Here is a 20,183-nt window from a genome sequence, read left to right as displayed (position 1 = left end):
GCGATGCCCTCTAACAGTAATCAATTTGGAGTCATGATCCTTGATTACAAACTCCACACCAGCATAATCTCCATCAGCGGGCAAACTACCGTCGAAATTCACGTTGAGATGCCGAGCCATCCTAGATGAATCAGCCAAGGTCGCCTTCATAACCTCCATAGCCTGAAGGAGGGCCTTTTCCATAACGGACCTTAGAGGGGCCCTCCTATCTCCGAAGACTCTATTATTTCTATCTAGCAAGATGTGATAGGCCAGGTAGATAGCAGCAGTACCCTACCTAGCGGTACTCTGGGAGCCAAGGCCAAGCCAAGCCTCGGGTCACCCGACCCACGTCTCCCCAGCCTGACTGCCACTCCGATTCTGGACGGGCTGCGGGGCCCGTTCCAGCACCCCTGGGCCTAGCCCAGCCTCCTGAACAGCAACATCCCCCCGGCCCATGACTGACTGGTCCATAACGGTGCCCCAGACGGGTCCTAACTCGGTGGCCTGCCCGAGCGAACTTGTCATCTCCTCCAACCCCTCCAGGCTCCAGCACGCCCGCGGATGCCCCCTTCCCCGGCGACCGCCCCTAGCGACCTTGGACGGTGTCTGCCACCCATCCGGGTCCGACAGTGGGATAGGCTCCACCGATCTAGTCCCTTCTTGGTGCATCAGCTGTCCGAGTGCCGACCTCGCCGCCCCCAAGGATGGTGGCACCATCGTCCCCCTTGAGTTGCTCTTGGATGATGGCCCCCTAGGTGGCCGAACCCTATTAGTGGTCAGTCAAGGTTCGAAGACCAGACGACCACCCCCTCGGCACTGCTCCTTGTCAACCGCTCCGGGGTCCATTCCCGGCACCTCAGGCCCACCAGCCCCCAACGGCACCCGAGAGGAGGAAACTAACAAACCTCCGATCTGCCCGTACCGGTAGCACACCACCAGCAAGCTTTCGTTTACGAAAGCCTGCCAGAATCTTTCCGATGGGCTTTGGACAAATAGCCTCGGCTTCAACGGCAACCTCGTGTCCAGTTCCACCCTCACCCTCGCAAACCCTAGCTTGCATTGCCGCTCGGTGAATTCATCCACCGCCACTAGCCGACCGGCTGCCGCGGCAATCTCCCGGATGGATTCGCGCTCCCAATATTCCACCGGCAGCCGTGGGAGGCGAATCCAAGCTAACACCCTGTGCACACACTTCACCCCTGGGATGAAGTCCGGTTGCCACCTATCCATAGTGAGGAGTTGCCTGGCGACGACTGGGTCGTTCGCCATCGTCGCCTCCCGATCGCCTTTAGTCTTGAACCGCAGCAAGAGATGCTCCTCCGCCGTCGGTAGAGCTTTGGAGTCATAGTTGAGTTTCCCCTTGACACGGAGCTCCCGAGCTACCCACTCCTCAGGCACACACCGACCCAAGCTCCTCATGATAACCGCCCTGGAGCTCTAGGCTAGCTGAGCTCTCCCTAGCCTTTCCGACGGCATCACCAGAACCTCGGTGAAGTGCCGCTGCACCACCTTCAGCTCTTCGTCCGAGATGCGGTGGCTAGACCAAATGGCTTGTCGCAAGGAGCCTCTGGCCACCTCCACCCATGGCTTGTTGGTAGCGATGGCCCCTAGATTCGGGCACTCCCCACGTCCCCCGGTGCGGCGATGCCCACCTTCTCCTTCCTCGGTCGACGATCTCCCATGTTCCGCTCCCCGGGTGTTCGACAAAAGTCCGCACTCAGGCACAACTTTTGGCGCACTCCCCCTCCCTCTCTCGCATGACTTCCTCACTTGCTACCTTGAGGGGAAAAAGATTTGGGCTCTAGAGCGAGACAGGATGTGAAAAATGGACTTCATTCTAGACATTTGTTTAGTTCCACATTAATTATTTGCTGAAAATATCTTGGGTATTTATATCGGGCTAAGGAATCCAATAATACCATCTAACTAGCTTTTTCTGGGAAAGATTTTGGGTTGTTACAAATGGTATCCAAGCACATCCATCTATGACATATGTGGACTAGAAGATACTACAATAAAAGTCCATTTGGATTGATCAATCGTTGTATTTGTGATTGGATTTGAATAGATTTAGACTCTTAGTCTAGCGAGAATATGTAGACTTAAAAGGAAGAAGTATATGAGGATTTGTGCAGATATATATTTAATTCCATATCGGTTATTTGCCGAAAAGATTTTGGATGCTTATACAAGACTAAAGAACTCAAATAATATCTTTCAACTAGTTTTTAGGAAAAGATCATGAGTTTTTATATTTATAAAATAAAATTGTTTGCTCTCCATATAAATCGAGAAGTTTGCTCTTGTTTGGTAGAATGTAATTCCTTCTTGTTATGACATGTTTCCTTTCTACGCCCTTCCCTCCTTGTTTCTCTTTAAAAAAATGTTGATGTCATGACAAAGGAGTTTGCATATCTTGCTTAGTCGCTGCCATGTTGTTCCTTTTTAAAAGAATAAGGTAGTAAACATACTTCTTGTTTGTGGGCGAATAAAAAAAGAAAATACTAGGAGCCAATTTGCATAGGGATACTTTAGACTGGAAAAATAAATTTTATATTAGATTGTGTTGGGGGAAAAATGGATCGTTCAAAGCACATGGTCAAGTCGCCGATACTTGATGACGAACGTGACGACAGCAAGCATACTCTTAGCAGTCACGACCTCAGAGCGCTCAGTCTCGGCATCGACGACCCCAGAGCTCACGATCTCGACCTCGGCATGACCTTGGCAGGCATGGTCTCCGTTGAGATAAGCCCGATCGATCTCGAAGCCAAGAAAGACCCAGTCAAAGGGAGAAGCAAACCTCCCCACTCCACTGAAAATCAAGTCCTCCATATTCGGGATCAAATTTCGCAATCTCCGCCTCAACAGCTGTCAACATTTGAATCCACACGATCTTAACGGATCACCAGCTATCCCGAAATCTCGGGCCGTTTACGATAACTCATTGATTTGCGCAATCACGCCCGATCACAGGTAACTGCTGCACCCCCTCCTATAAAAAGGGGGTGAGAAACTCCAGGCGGGGGATCTCTCTCCTCTTCCTCTCCGTGGCCAAAACACATCACTACATCATTACTCTCCCCTCCATTATTCTCTCTCCATTAAAAATTCCTCTTTGACTTAAGCATTGGAGGGCCTACGCCGGAACCTCCGGCCACAGGCTTCTTGCAGGTCCGCCGGAGACAGCCATCAGCCGTCGCACCACCAGCCGGAGCTCCTCCTCCTCGATCCGCGGTCATCCCTGGGTCCAATTTCCAGCAATAGTTGGCGCTAGAGGAAGGGACCGAGTCGTGATCATGAGACTGAGAAGCAGAGGAGCCTCTAATGCCTCTCGGCATCGCATACCAAGTCCTGGCCGCTCAGTCCAGAACCTGCCACCAAGGCCTCCGGCGGATCAAGTTCCTCAGATCCAACTTGAGCAATTCAACATGCTGGTGCAGTAAGTCCAGGCACTAGCAGCAGCAGTCCAAGGCCTTCAACGCGTGGAGGCCCCTCACATGCCACCTCTGTAGGTTCATGTTCAATCGACGCTCCTTCCAGATGGACTTGTGTCCCAAGGCCGAGATCCCCATGACTCTTTGAGGGTCAACAATGGAAAACGACGCTGTCACCAGGGTTCAACCCGAGCGTCTCCCCGGAGATAGCCGCTAAGGAAAAACCAGGATAAAAGGCCATAACCTTCGGAAGCCGAATCGACCCCAGGTCAATCAGTACCGGGACAGACCACCATGTCAACTTTCCAAGGCGGAGAACTCGACAAGAAGGTCGAAGAACTCGAGCGGCGAGTCGAGGCACTTCAGGATCAAAGAATCAGGCGTGAGGACGACCCTGATTTCACTACCAAGTCGTCCTTGTGCCGCTTAATCGAGGATGAGCCGATCCCACCAAGATTCAAAATGCCCCAAATAGAATCCTACAATGGAACCACAGATCCCCTGGATCATCTGGAGAGTTACAGAGCCCTCATGGTACTGCAAGGATCCTCGGAGGCTCTGCTGTGCAAGGCTTTTCCTGCAACCCTCTGAGGAACGGCCCGGATCTGGTTCTCCAGGCTAAAGCCGAGCATCGTGCTCTCCTTCGAACAGCTCGGCAGGCAGTTTGCGGCTAATTTTGCTGCCAGCAGGCGCCAGCAGCGAACGTCGGATTTTCTTCTCGACATCAAGCAGAAGAAAAGAGAATCCCTGAAAGACTACATCAACCGTTTCACTGCCGCCACTTGGGAAGTCCGTGAGCTCGACCAATCGATTGCCATGTCGGCTTTAAAAATAGGAGCTCGGCCCTATAAATTTCTTTTCTCCATCGAGAAGAATTTTTCTGCCGATTTTACGAAAATGCTGGCCCAAGCTCGAAAATATACGAAGGCTGAAGAAGCCATGGCTTCTCGGCGAGACGCTGCCGAGCAGCCCTCAAAGGGGCAGAAAAGATATCGCGTGGAGCGTGGCCGCCCAAGAAGTCGATCATCTCGCCGTGAGGAGAACCTGCCTCGATTGAGGAGTCCATCTCACCTGAGACCGTGGCCCCGACCGAGATCACCGCCTCGGCAAAGAACACCACCAGGGAGGTATGGGAACTATACTCCCCTCACTACTACTCGGTCCGAGATTCTCATGGAGATAGAAGGCCGAGGCTATCTCCAACCGCCGCCACCGATGCGGGAATCAGAAGCTCGGCAATGCTCTAGGAAGTACTGTCGCTTCCACCGAGATCATGGCCACGACACCGAGGAGTATTTCTGACTCCGAGACGAGATCGAAGCGCTCATCCATCGTGGAGTACTCAACTGGTTCGTACGGAACCGGCGAGAAGAAAGTGTTAGATGTATGCCCTAGAAGCCAATCTGGCAGACACATTATTTATTCTGGGATATAAATGTTGGCAGCGCCCTGCACCGGAATCCACTCACACCGGTACAACCACCAACGTCGGACAAGCAAAGAGAGAAGCAAACGGATAAGCACTCTCTCGCTCCCTCGACACCGGACTCAAGGATCACCGCTTCGCTTCCGCTACGAAGGGCAAAATATTACCCCGTGGTATCAATAGGGTAAAACACTTGAGCACCGCAGCGGATTATCAAACCAAAGGAAGAAGAAATAGAAAGAAAATAGCAAAGCAAACACAAAGATGTAACGAGGTTCGGCTACAAGTAGCCTACGTCCTCCACCGCTCCAAATCTCAATTAGGATGAACAGATTACAGAGATAGCACACACCCGAATGATCACACACAATCGCTCTACAAGAGATTCACACAGAATTCCCTTTGCACAAGAAGTAGGATCCCAATCCTCTTCTTCTCTAGAACCCTAGCCGCACAAAACAAGAGTCTCTCTCGAAATATCCTTGAATATCTCTCCTCCTAGGGCTCTCATGAGTCTTATATATAGTCTCAAGACCTTCAGATGATCATAGCCGTCGAAACGCCACCAAAAAACACCAAAAGAAAATCGTCCGTACGATTTTCCGCGAGCCCGAGTCGACTCGGCTGTGGTTCGAGTCGACTCTGGCACGTCTGAACAAAACTGGCACGGTCTCGAGTCGACTCGACTGTAGCTCGAGTCGACTCGACGATGCTTCAAGTCGTCTCGACTGTAGCTCGAGTCGACTCGACGATGCTTCGAGTCGACTCGACTGTAGCTCGAGTCGACTCTGACAGTCCAGACAGAAACATGGTTTTCTCGGTCTTCTGGCCTTTCTCCTTCCGGGTCGACTCGACTGTTCCCGAGTCGACTCCGACAGTCCGCCAGACAGAATTATGCAGAATTGATTCTCCTTCAATTCTCTTCATCACCAATGGTCTCCACATACCCCAACAATCTCCCACTTGGAGACCTTGGGTATATCCTCTTGTTACTTGGCTCTCCTCTGTGCTCCCACTGAAAATGAATCATCCTAGTGAAATCGGTACGATGCCTCCTCAACGTCTTCAAGCATGAAGACCAGCAGAAGCTGAACAACACCTCAGCTTCTCCACCGTGGCGACCTTCGTCAACATATCTGCAGGATTCTGACTTGTATGAATCTTCTCCAACTTGACGAGTCCCTGCTCGAGCAATGACCTCACGAAGTGGTACCGTATGTCAATATGCTTCGTCCTTGAATGGAAAGCTGAATTCTTTGCCAGATGAATTGCACTTTGACTATCTGAATATAACATGCAATCCTTCTGCTCCTTCCCAAGCTCCTTCATCAAGCCCTGAAGCCATATTAGTTCCTTGCATGCCTCTGTGGCTGCCACATACTCCGCCTCCGTAGTCGACAATGCAACAACTGGTTGCAACCTGGAAATCCAACTGACGGCTCCACTGCCCAAGGTGAACAAGTACCCTGTCGTGCTTCTCCTGCCATCCAAGTCCCCTGCCATGTCTGAGTCCACAAAGCCCTATAACTGGATCTCAGAACCTCCATAGCACAATGACATGTGCTCCGTGCCTTTCAGATACCTCAGTATCCATTTGACCGCGCGCCAATGCTCCAAGCCTGGGCAGCTCATAAAGCGACTCACAACTCCCACTGCTTGAGCAATGTCTGGTCTTGTACACACCATAGCGTACATCAAGCTCTCCACCGCCGATGCATACGGGATTTTTGACATATTGAGCTCCTCCACCCGCGTCTTCGGACTTTGCCCTTTGGAAAGCTTTAAGTGGGCACCTAGTGGTGTGCCAACAGGTTTGGCACCCTCCATGCAGAATCTCTTGAGTACTCGGCTGATGTACTCCGCCTGAGATAGTCTGAGGATATGTTTAGACCTATCTCTGCTGATCCGCATCCCAAGGATCTGTTTTGCTGCTCCTAGATCCTTCATTGCAAATTTTCTTGATAGCTTCAGCTTCAATTTTGCAATCTCATGCATGCTAGCTCCTGCAACTAACATGTCATCAACATACAATAGCAAGATAATGTAAGATGTACCGAAGTCCCGAAAGTAGCAACAGTGATCCTCCTGACATCTCCTGTATCCTATCTCAAGCATGTAACTATCGAACTTGAGATACCATTGCCTGGGTGCCTGTTTCAAACCATAGAGGCTTTTCTTTAATTTGCAGATTAAGTCACCCGTGCCAGCTGCAATGTATCCCTCCGGCTGCTGCATATATATCTCCTCATCGAGATCTTCGTGGAGAAAGGCCGTCTTCACATCAAGCTGCTCTAAGTGAAGATCCTCTACTGCCACCATGCTCAGCACCGCTCGAATAGAACTCATCTTGACTACAGGAGAAAAGATCTCCGTGAAGTCGATACCTGCTCTCTGCTGAAATCCTTTTACAACCAGCCTGGCCTTGTACCGTTTCTTCCCATTCTGCTCTTCCTTCAGCCTGTAAACCCATTTGTTTGACAATGCTTTCTTCCCCTTGGGCAGATCCACCAAATCCCACGTTTGATTCTGTTCCAATGACTCCATCTCATCATCCATGGCCAACTCCCACTCCTTCCTGGTATCAACCTCCAATGCCTCCGTGAAGCATTCAGGTTCGCCATTATCTGTGAGCAGCAAATAACTAAGAGTCCCATCATACCTTTGAGGAGGCTTCCCATGAGTACTACGAGTGGACCTTCTTAGTTGTGGAGAGGGTGCCAATACTTCAGGTTCTTGCTCTGACTGAGTCTTCTGACCAGAATTTGTAGACTCCTCTTCAGGATCCACAAAACACGGCTCAACAGGTTTTGTTTCTGATTCAGTGCTCTGCTGCATTTTCTCATTAAATACCACATCATTACTACGAATGATCTTCCTGTGTTCGGGATCCCAAAACCGATACCCAAACTGTTGACCTCCGTATCCAACGAAAATGCACTTCTTTGATTTGGCGTCTAGTTTGCTTCTTTGACTGGAATCAACATGGACATAACTGGTACAACCGAATACTCGTAAGTGCGCCAAATCAATCTTCTTCGCTGTCCATGCTTCCTCAGGAATCCCAAATTCAAGTTTCTTTGATGGCCCTCTGTTGATCAAGTAGGCAGCAGTGTTAACTGCTTCCGCCCAAAACTGCTGTGGCAATCCAGCATGTATCCTCATACTCCTGGCACGCTCATTAATTGTTCTGTTCATCCTTTCAGCAACTCCATTTTGTTGTGGTGTCCCTGGAACTGTCCTCTGCCTGACGATCCCAGCCTCTGCACAGTAGTCCTCAAACTCCCTGCTACAATACTCACCACCGTTGTCTGATCTCAGGCATTTTAACCTTCTTCTTGTCTCGAGTTCTACCATTGCCTGCCATCTCCTGAAGACCCCAAATACCTCTGACTTGTGCTTCAAGAAGAACACCCAAAGCTTCCTGGTAGCATCATCAATAAAAGTAACATAGTACTGAGATCCACCAATGGAAGAAACCGGTGCAGGCCCCCACACGTCCGTGTGCACGAGATCTAGCTTTTCTTGCTTCCGAGGTTTACCTTCTTTGTTGAATGAAACACGCTTCTGCTTTCCGAGAATACAATCCTCACAGAAGTCCATCTCAACACTCCTGAGACCCTGCAGCTTTTCCAACTGGTGCATCACCTCCAGTCCCTGATAACTCATGTGCCCAAGTCTGCAATGCCATAACTTGGCGTCCACATCTGCTGCAGCAACTCCAATAGAGTTCTCCGTGCCATTGGCGATATAAAGTGTCCCAACCTTCTTGCCACTAGCCACCATCAACGAACCCCTGGATATCTTCCACTGATCAGCTGTGAAAATAGTCTTGTACCCCTGGCTCGCCAACTGTCCAACAGAAATCAAATTCCTCTGCAGTTGAGGCACGTGCCGTACGTCCTCAAGCTCAAGTGAAGATCCAGAAATCAACTTCACTTCCGCGCTTCCCCTTCCTTGTATGGTGCAAGGCTCTCCATCCCCTAAGTAGACTTTGCCGAAGTCTCCCTTCTCATATCCTCCAAGAAGCTTCCGTTGGGATGTAGCATGGAAAGACGCGCCCGAGTCTATCACCCAAGACTCGTCACCGGTAGATAAAGATAAAACGAGGGCATCCATGTCACCGTCTTCAGCAAGATTTGCCAGATCCTTGCTGACTCCTTCGGTGTGGTCGCCTTGCTTCCCTTTAGGAGATTTGCAGTCCCTCCTAAAGTGCCCCATCTTTCCGCAGTTCCAGCACTTCGCTCCCTTGTTCTGAGGTGCTCGAGACCTGCTGGATCTCGACTTCGAGTCGCTTTGAAATCGACCGTCCTTCTTTTGTCTTCCCCGGTCAGAGGTGTTTAGTGCACTTCCAGACGACTCCGTAGCTCCAGAAGATTTCCTTCTTGCTTCTTCACTCAGAAGCACTCCCACAACGTCATCAAAGATCAACTTCCCCGTCGCCGAAGAGTTGCTCACAGCCATCACCAGGCCCTCCCAGCTATCAGGCAATCCGGAGAGAATTAGCAATGCCCGAATCTCATCGTCAAAACTAATCTCCACTGACTCCAACTGGGCCGTGAGTCCATTGAACTCGTTGAGATATTCTGCTACGCTGCCGCCATTTTTCATACGAAGATTAAACAACCTCTTCATGAGAAATACCTTGTTTGATGCTGAGGGTTTCTCGTACATCCGCGACAATGTTGCCATCAACTCCATCGTCGTCTTCTCGTTTTTGATGTTGAATGCCACTTGGGATGCAAGTGACAATCTTATGGTGCCGAGCATCTTCCGATCGAGGACCTCCCAGTCTTCATCGGACATCTTCTCTGGTTTCTTCGCTCTACCTCCAAGAGGTAAATAGAGATCCTTCTGGTAAAGGTAATCCTCTATTTGCATCTTCCAAAATCCGAAGTTCGTGCCATTGAACTTCTCAATTCGCAACTTTTCTTCATCCGCCATTGCAGAATACCAATAGCTCTGATACCAGTTGTTGGCAGCGCCCTGCACCGGAACCCACTCACACCGGTACAACCACCAACGTCGGACAAGCAAAGAGAGAAGCAAACGGATAAGCACTCTCTCGCTCCCTCGACACCGGACTCAAGGATCACCGCTTCGCTTCCGCTACGAAGGGCAAAAGATTACCCCGTGGTATCAATAGGGTAAAACACTTGAGCACCGCAGCGGATTATCAAACCAAAGGAAGAAGAAATAGAAAGAAAATAGCAAAGCAAACACAAAGATGTAACGAGGTTCGGCTACAAGTAGCCTACGTCCTCCACCGCTCCAAATCTCAATTAGGATGAACAGATTACAGAGATAACACACACCCGAACGATCACACACAATCGCTCTACAAGAGATTCACACAGAATTCCCTTTGCACAAGAAGTAGGATCCCAATCCTCTTCTTCTCTAGAACCCTAGCCGCACAAAACAAGAGTCTCTCTCGAAATATCCTTGAATATCTCTCCTCCTTGGGCTCTCATGAGTCCTATATATAGTCTCAAGACCTTCAGATGATCATAGCCGTCGAAACGCCACCAAAAACACCAAAAGAAAATCGTCCGTACGATTTTCCGCGAGCCCGAGTCGACTCGGCTGTGGTTCGAGTCGACTCTGGCACGTCTGGACAAAACTGGCACGATCTCGGGTCGACTCGACTGTAGCTCGAGTCGACTCGACGATGCTTCGAGTCGACTCGACGATGCTTCGAGTCGACTCGACTGTAGCTCGAGTCGACTCGACGATGCTTCGAGTCGACTCGACTGTAGCTCGAGTCGACTCTGACAGTCCAGACAGAAACATGATTTTCTCGGTCTTCTGGCCTTTCTCCTCCCGGGTCGACTCGACTGTTCCCGAGTCGACTCGACTGTTCCCGAGTCGACTCGACTGTAGCTCGAGTCGACTCCGACAGTCCGCCAGACAGAATTATGCAGAATTGATTCTCCTTCAATTCTCTTCATCACCAATGGTCTCCACATACCCCAACAATAAATTTGTACTTGACTTTATTATTATTGAATAATAAATGGGCTTCTTTTCATTCATATTGTTTATGTGTCTATGAATCGTCCAAGAAATTAATAAGATGATGATACATATTCTCAAGAGTTGAGAATTTGAACCATGTATCATTGGTGATTAATTTCTAAATGCTCCTGATCAATGGATCATCACGAGGACGGTGATCGATCCGATCAGTGCACAGATCACTTTCCTTCTGGATGGACGAGACTCGAGTCTACAGTGTAGGGACACTGAAGTGATAGTGCAGGTGCTTGTTAGAGAACAAGGGTACTGAGCGTGACCAAGACAAGAAGTCACTTGGATGTCTATCCACTCGTCAGTGACTTACTTGATGTTGCAGTAGTATGACTGGTCCTTTGACCTACGGTGCTTCGGCTACTCACAGTGAGGTTATTGTAGTTTGACTACACGTATACATGGTCTCTAGCCATATGGGTCCTTGTAGTGTAGATTGGCTGCAGTAGGTTCACTGTAAGAGTAGGGTATGCACTTACATGAAATCTATCGACCTTGATAGAAGAGGAGTGATCCTATGTGATTTATTAGACAGAGTTCTAAGACCTTGGCCAGGGCAATAATATACAGTGGAGAAAGAGTTTTCCACTATCGAACTCAAGTCGAATAAATCTAGACATATGACAGACGACGGGGTTTGACGAGTTATCCATGACCTCCAGTCTGTAGGGATCCACGATAGAAGGACTGTATCATACGATAACTGCACCTAGAGGTTCATCATTCTATTATGCTGGGTGGCCACTACATACTGCTAGGTGTCACTGGTGGATGGTGAGACTCACAGGGATCATCTTGATGGTCGATAATCCCTGGTGAGTTGAGTTGGAATTGTTTCAACCCATTGAAAGGAGTTTTCAATGATATTGTGATAGAGATTGCAATATATCTCACTACCAGTCAGAATAGAACCTATGGGGTCACACACATTAGAGGTATTGACCGATCCGATGGTTGAATGTGATTAGAAATCACAAATAATCAATTAGATTGATAAATGAAAATCCGCTAAGAGTTAGTGGTTAGAAGAAGGAATAATTGCAATCGAATTACAATTTAATTTAATTAATTGGATTTAATTAATTGGACTTGATCATGAGTCCTACTTGGAGTGGGATTCATGAAGTCCTAATTGGATTAGGATTTCAAATTAAATTAGAATCCTATTTGGAATAGGATTTCTAAAGTCCTAATTGTCTTAAGGCTGAAATTTGAACAAGTCCTGATTAGATTAGGATTTTCTAAGTCCTAATTAATTTTAAATTTAATCTAATTAATTTCATGACTCCTAATTGGATTAGGATTGAAGAGTTCAATAGAGTCATGGTTCAATTAAATCCTAATTAGATTAGGATAAGGAGGAAATTGAAATGGGTTCATAAAAATCCTATTTTGAATAGGATTGGACTCATGAAATGAACCCAAATTAAATCACCCTTTAATTTGATTAAATGGTGGATTTAATTGGACTTGAGGGAGGGGCCCACGCCCCTCCCCTTGGTGCTTGCGTGAGAAGAAAAGGAAGGGGCTACGCCCCTCCTTGCTTGCCATCTAAAGGGATAAGAATGAGTTCCTAAAAAATAGGAACTCATCTTTATCCCTTAATACTTCAAAAGGAGCATGGGATTTCGGCCAAGAAAATAGTTTTTCTCCTCATTCCAAACGTGAGCACCCTCCTCCATCTTCCTCCTTTGAGCCACAATCAAGAGAAGAAAAAGAAAAGCCTAAGACGCCCTCTTCCTTCTTCATCTTGGTTCCAAAAGGAAGAAAAAGAAAAAGGCTGCAGGGCTTTGTTCTTGTTCCTTTCGTTCTTCCTTCTTCTTCCTCCTCTCAAGCCAATCAAAAGTTGATTCAAAGGAGAGGACTTCAGCCATCCATAGCCATCTCTGCAAGGGAGCTAGCACCCCGGTGAGATCCAAAGGCTTCGATCGAGTCAGTACTTCGTGTGGATACCTGTAGAGGCCGGACGCGTGTGCGGCTTCCATTGAATCCTCATCAAATACCACGTAAATCAGATTTACGGAGACCATCTACCCGTACAAGATGAAGATCTGATCTTCTTAATGATTTTTAAAATGGTTTAAAATAATTTAATTCTAATCCATCTACAAACGAAAGGTTTTAAAATATGTTCATGTGATGAACGGATCCCGCATAGATTTTTCCGCTGCAATCTGAAAATTATTTCGAAATTTTCATGGCATATGTGGGATGCTAACAGTGGTATCAGAGCCATGGTTATGTAGATTAAGATAAAAATTAAATTTTTAAAGGTATTTTAGATCTGAAATTTAAGAGATTATGCTTGCTGAAATTTATGTATGCAGAATTTTCAGCTTGCTGATTTTTCTACATACTAATATTTAGATGCTTAGATTAATGATTCTAATGCTTTGATAATGTGATTACAAATATTTAGAGTCAAATCTAGCATGATCAGCAAGTCATGAGATGTAATAATCAATTAAATTACAGATCTGAAAATAATTTTTATGCATGTGATGCGTATGGTGATGATCATGGATGGACCCTTTGAATGTGCTGAAATGTTCTGCGATGTTCTGTGATACATGTAATTTTAATTTTCAGATGCCTGCGTGCATCTTAAATTCATGTATTAGAGACCTGCGTGTCTCATGAAAAGGATTGTAATTTTATTTTTATTTTTATTTAATTTTTAAAGCAATCTGGGATGTAATCTGTGATGTATGTTGCACGTCGATGGTTGATCGATATGTACATCAACAAGCTCAACATGCGCGGATCGAGATCAAGGGTTGATTGAAGATGGATCAACGAGTTGATCACAATTGGACCTAGAGGATCAAGATCGAGTCAAGAGTTGAAGACGATCAAACCAATTGACGTGCATGTGCTTGTAAAATGACCCCATCCTGGATCCATGATCATCACCATTATATTTATTTTTGATAAATGCCTGGATGTTTAATATTTATGTCTATGTGGGTAGACTTATATTTGCATGAGATGTGAATACGCGATCGAGTGAGACCTAAATCGAAACCTCCCTAATCAGTCGAGGGTGAACCAACATGAGTTAGTCATATTTGATTAATTGATCTAATTGGTGTCTAGGCAAGCCTATAAGGTGGTTACTTAATTAGGACCTCACTCCTTGAGTAAGGAGAGCCTCCCACCTGCTTACCTGGCCAATTATTCGATTACCTCTTATGAAGAACTCAAGTTGCAAACACTAAGACTTGATTATGCAATATTAAGTCCATAGTTCTTCCACCGTAGTAGAGCTGCTAAGGTCTTTTCGGTGTTGATTTGTCTCGGCTGGACACAGTGGGCAAGTTGCATCCGGGGACTGGACCTCTCTATTAGACATGAGATGTTGTGGGGTAAAGGTGGGGTTGGGCACCAATAACTGTTAGGTGAGGACCCAATGACGACTTTATTTCTGCGGTTATACGGTGGGTCTGACTTAACTAAGTAATGGGGCCAATAACTGTTAGGTGAGGTCTTCATGACTTAGAGACCAAGTACCACTGCAATTTGCTTGAAAAGCATTGTACAAGAGTTGTACACTCATCCATTTATATGTCACCAATAACTGTTAGGTGAGGCGGCATGTAAATCGGTGAGACCGCAGTACCCACTAGAAATCCTAGTCGCGTAGGGTTTTCGTTTCTCCAACAGGGGAGTATGAGGGATTCGAGAAAATAGTGGGAGCACATTTATTCTAAAAGTCCCTAGAATAAATTAAGTTCAAGTACAAAGTCTAACTAGAATCTTTACTCTCTACAGATCACAATGTCAGCTTCAAACCCTTTGATCCGTATCCTTGAGACCAACCGACTGACCAGAACCAACTATAAAGACTGGCTTAGAAACCTGAAAATTGTTCTAAATTGTGAGAAACTAGGGTATGTGCTCGAGAATGATATTCCTAGGTTACCAGCACGTCCTACTGATGATCAGCGTGAGACGCATCAAAAGTGGACAGATGACGACATTAGGGTCAAGTGCTACATCATGGCATCCATGACTAACGAACTTCAATGCCAGCATGAGAACATGAAGACTGCTAGGGAAATACTGGCTCATCTGCAAGAGTTGTATGGTGAGCAGAGCCGCACTGCACGCTTTGAAGTGTCCAAGAGGCTCTTCAAGGCAAAGATGCGCGAGGGGCAGTCTGTCCATGATCACTGTTTGACTATGATCAAGGACTTAGAGGAGCTTGAGAAGCTCAGTATGACCATGCATAAGGAACTGCAGATAGATCTGATCCTGCAATCCCTTCCTGATTCATTTGGGCAGTTTATAGTAAACTAACATATGAATAAGATTGAATGCACTAAGACCGAATTGTTGAATATTGTCACGCCCCCGAACCCATCACCCGGGTCCGGCACGCGACCGGCCGCATGATCCCTAGAGCAATGCCCTAAAGATCATGCAAGGCCTAAGATAAACAACAATTCCAATAATTCCAATAATTCCAATAAATGCCAAAATCAATAATTAATGGAATTCAATCAGATCCAACCAAAATGTACTGAATGATTACATAAATTCAAATGTCCATAAATAAGAGATAAATTGACTTCTAACTATCTAGCAGTCTGACTCAGATCGAGCTCACTTCTTGTCCCATCCGACAGATTCTACGAATCCAGTGCCTCTGAAAAAAAATGGAAGTGTAGTATGAGCTTTTCCAGCCCAGTAAGAATCCCAACAGCCACACACAACAAAATCATAAAATAATCAAGTATCAAAATATACATATCATTTCATCATTTCAAAAGCTCAACAAACAACAAATATATGTAATCAGTACATATACACCAATCCTTTTTCACATTATGTGATCCATTCCCGTATTACTCAGATTCCAAGTTTTCAAACTTTTCATTTCTGGCGTTGGACTAACCAAGATCATGTCCCAGTCCAAGACTGCACAAATCCCACGCATAAGCTCGTGGCAGCTATCCCACGCGTAAGCCCGTGGAGGCTATCCCACGCATCAGCTCGTGGCCGCTATCCTACGCATAAGCTCGTAGAGGCTATCCCACGCGTAAGCCCGTGGAGGCTATCCCACGCATCAGCTCGTGGCCGCTATCCGTAAGCCCGTGGAGGCTATCCCACGCATCAGCTCGTGGCCGCTATCCGTAAGCCCGTGGAGGCTATCCCACGCGTAAGCCCGTGGAGGCTATCCCACGCATCAGCTCGTGGCCGCTATCCGTAAGCCCGTGGAGGCTATCCCACGCGTAAGCCCGTGGAGGCTATCCCACGCGTAAGCTCGTGGCCGCTATCCGTAAGCCCGTGGAGGCTATCCCACGCGTAAGTCCGTGGAGGCTATCCCACGCATCAGCTCGTGGCCGCTATCCGTAAGCCCGTAGAGGCTATCCCACGCATCAGCTCGTGGCCGCTATCTCATGACAAGGTTAGTCCAACCCATATTACATGTCTAGTTTTACATGTTCAATCACATTCCCATCACATCACATATTTTCATAAATTTTCAAAAATATGTTATTTCTTCCCAAATGAATTTATCTCAATATATTCATTAAAACAACATGCACGCCTCATAGGTGCCGCATCAACACATAAACAATAACAACATAATAATGAAAATATGTTGACAAACATTCATCTCATATGTGTCATATCAGCTCACAAGCAATAACAACACAACCGTAAAATAAATCCAACGATAAATCAATATATGCATAGAAGTGCTCAGATGTAGGGATTCTTACAGAAATTGTAGAGTGACTCAAACACAGTCCAAATCACAACCTACGCGCTGGGGTGCTCAGTTCCCTGATCAAAACCTCCTGGCTCCGCCGACCCTTCCTCTACAACATCAATTACAAATCACAAATTAAATCATTTAATATTTAAATATTCTAAACCATAATTCACATCTACTATGGGGTCCATCACCAGGTCCCCAAACATTTCAATCTCTCCAAATCTAGGGCAGTCGGGGTGGCCCGACTCCCACCCTTGTACCACCGGCCCATGTCGTCGCTAGCCGTGGCCGCTGCCAAGCCGGCGACGATGGCCGGTCCCGATGAAAAGACCAAAAGAAGGGTGGATGATAGAGAAGGGTTCTTCCTCCACCTCCTTGGTCCAAGGGCAACAGCCAGGGTGGCTGCGCCCTCACCTCCCCACCCTCGGCCACCATTGGCCGAACCATCGCCGGCCGCCCCTGCTGCAGTCGCCGGCGATGGTAACCGGCTAAGAGAAAGAGAGAGGAAGAAGTCTCTTCCTCTTCTTCTTTTTCTTCTTCTCTTATTATTATTATTATATTATTATTTTCCCTCCTTTTTCTTCTTCTTCTTCTTCTCCTTCTTCTTCTTTCCAACCGACACAGACCCCTCCCCCTTCCTCCATTTCTTCCACGGAAAGGCCACCGTGATGGTGGCTCGGCCCCCAACCGACGACACCCAGCCGCCGTCGCCGCCGCCGGTGGCCAACCGACGAGGGGAAGAGGAGGAGAGGATGGGATCCCGAGGAAGAAGACCTCGGATCCACCCTCCCTCATCACATACATAACCTAGAAAACCCTCTCTGACCCCCTCACAGATCCGACCAACTCCAACCGCCATGAATCCCGGCCATCTCGGCGGCCGGCGGCGGCAAAAATCCAGAGGAGAGGAGCCGAAACAGGGGTACCCTGTTTCGGATCCTTCTTCGGTGATTCCGTCGGCCATAACCCAGGAAACCCAACCAAAGTCAGGCAAATAAAATGCAAAGGACGAAGCCATGCTTACCTCGGCCCGATGAGGTTGTTCCGGCGACTTTCCGGCGAGGAATCGGAGGAGGGGTCTTGGGTTTTCCCGCACGGATCCGAGACCTCTTCTCCCGATTTGATCTTCACCGAGGGAGGGAAAAGCTTCCGGCTTCCTCCGCGGCCGGCCGGTTCCTCCCTCCGGCGCTCGTCTCTCCGGCGAGTCGCCTCTCCAAGCCGCCGCCGCCGTCCCCCCTCCCTATACCCTCTTCTTCCACGATCGTGCCCTAGGCACGATCGTGATAAGGGGGATGGGCCCGGTCTTTTCGGGCCGGCCCGTCCGCCCCTTTCCTTTTTTTTTTTTTTTATTTTGGGGTTTTACATTCTCCCCTCCAAAAAAAAAAATTTCGTCCGCGAAATTAATGTACCTGGACTACCAAAGAGTTGAGGATGTTTGGCTTTTATTTCTTCTTCGAGCTCCCAAGTGGCCTCTCTTTCGGAGTGGTTGCTCCATTGCACCTTTACATAAGGAATGGTCCGACGTCGCAACACTTGATCCTTTCTATCCACAATCCGTACCGGGTACTCGTCATAAGTCAGATCCTCATGCAGACTTATAGGCTCAAAATCTACCACATGGTTCGGGTCCGGAATATATTTTCTTAGCATTGAAACATGAAATACATTATGCACACTTGATAAAGCTGGTGGTAAAGCCAAACGATATGCCACTTCTCCAACTCTGTCCAAGATCTCGAACGGACCAACATACCTAGGGCTCAATTTTCCACGAACCCCGAACCTCATCACACCTTTAGTAGGAGATATTTTCAAGAAAACATGATCACCAACCTGAAACTCCAGTTCTCTTCTCCTATTGTCAGCATAACTCTTTTGTCTACTCTGAGCTGTAAGGAGCCGTTCTTTGATTATCTGTATCTTATCCACAGTTTGTTGTACTATCTCTGGACCCAATACCTTTCTTTCTCCCACATCATCCCAACAAATTGGAGATCGGCATTTTCTGCCATACAGTGCCTCAAAAGGAGCCATCTGAATGCTGGCCTGATAACTATTGTTGTAGGCAAATTCAACCAGTGACAAATGACTATCCCATGCACCACCCATATCCATGACACAAGCTCTTAACATGTCCTCCAAGATCTGAATAGTGCGCTCCGACTGTCCATCAGTTTGTGGATGAAAAGCTGTACTGAAGTCCAGTCTTGTACCAAGAGCTTTATGAAGGCTCTTCCAAAATTGTGACACAAATCTAGTATCTCTGTCAGACACAATTGAAACTGGAATCCCGTGCAGCCTCACAATTTGCTCTATGTACATACTTGCCAATTTCTCCAAAGTAAAACCAACTCTAAAAGGCAAGAAATGTGCTGACTTGGTCAGTCGATCAACAATCACCCACACTGCATCATTACCCCGAGGAGTCTTAGGCAAAGCAGTCACAAAATCCATGGTGATATGTTCCCACTTCCACTGAGGAATGAGAAGAGACTGTAGTGGTCCAGCAGGCCTCTGATGCTCAGCTTTCACTTGCTGACACACTAAGCACTGTGCAACATATTGAGCTATATCTCGCTTCATGCCACTCCACCAAAAATTTTCCTTCAAGTCCCGGTACATTTTAGTACCTCCTGGGTGCACTGTATAAGCTGAGTTATGGGCCTCATCAAGAATCTCTTTCTTCATTTCTGGCACTTTTGGCACACATACCCTGTTCCCGAATCTTAAAGAGCCATCTTCATGCACTCGGAATTCTGACTGCACACCTAACTCTACTGTTTCTCTGATCTTCTGTAACTCTGGATCCTCTCTTTGAGACATCTTGATCTTTTCAATCAGAGTAGGCTGCACTGTGAGGGTAGCCAAATGTACCTTAGGATCATGTAGCCGTATCTCAATCCCTGATCTCTCCAAATCTAATAAAATATGCTTCTGTGTAGTGATTAATGCTGCCAGCCCACTTGAGGATTTTCTGCTCAAAGCATCAGCCACTACATTTGCTTTTCCCGGATGGTAACTAATAGTCAAGTCATAATCCTTCAGTAGTTCTAGCCATCTTCTTTGCCTCAAATTTAGCTCCTTCTGTGTGAAGATATACTTCAAACTCTTATGGTCTGTGAAAACCTCACAGTGTTCCCCATACAAATAATGCCTCCATATCTTCAGAGCAAAAACTACCGCTGCCAACTCCAAATCATGTGTAGGGTAATTCTGTTCATATGACTTTAACTGTCTAGAGGCATAAGCTATCACCTTCCCATTCTACATCAGTACACACCCAAGTCCTTTACGAGATGCATCACTATAGATGGTGAAGCTTTCTGTTCCAGATGGAATAGCTAGTACTGGGGCTGTCACCAGACGCTTTTTCAGCTCTTGAAAACTCTGTTCACAGTCATCTGTCCATTCAAACTTTACTCGCTTCTGAGTCAAGCGACTTAAAGGCATGGCAATACAGGAGAATCCCTCAACAAATCTTCTGTAATATCCAGCCAATCCCAAGAAGCTGCGCACCTCAGTTACATTGGTAGGTCTACACCACCCAACCACTGCCTCCACTTTCATTGGATCAACAGAGACACCT

General features: G+C 47.1%; 1 protein-coding gene across 1 annotated transcript; it reads right to left on the bottom strand.

Moving 5' to 3' along the window:
* Positions 1-762: 762 nt before the first annotated feature.
* LOC149768859 (uncharacterized) lies at positions 763-1,401 on the bottom strand. Its single transcript, XM_089928725.1, has one exon. It carries the CDS (start codon positions 1,399-1,401, stop codon positions 763-765), a length of 639 nt encoding a protein of 212 aa, XP_089784851.1.
* Between the last annotated feature and the right edge of the window lie 18,782 nt (positions 1,402-20,183).

This window comes from Phoenix dactylifera, chromosome 1, assembly GCF_051530095.1.
Source record: "Phoenix dactylifera cultivar Ajwa chromosome 1, Ajwa_hap1_PhDact_Kaust_v1.1, whole genome shotgun sequence".
NCBI classification, from domain to species: Eukaryota; Viridiplantae; Streptophyta; class Magnoliopsida; order Arecales; family Arecaceae; genus Phoenix; species Phoenix dactylifera.
This window is presented reverse-complemented; position numbering and strand designations above follow the sequence as displayed.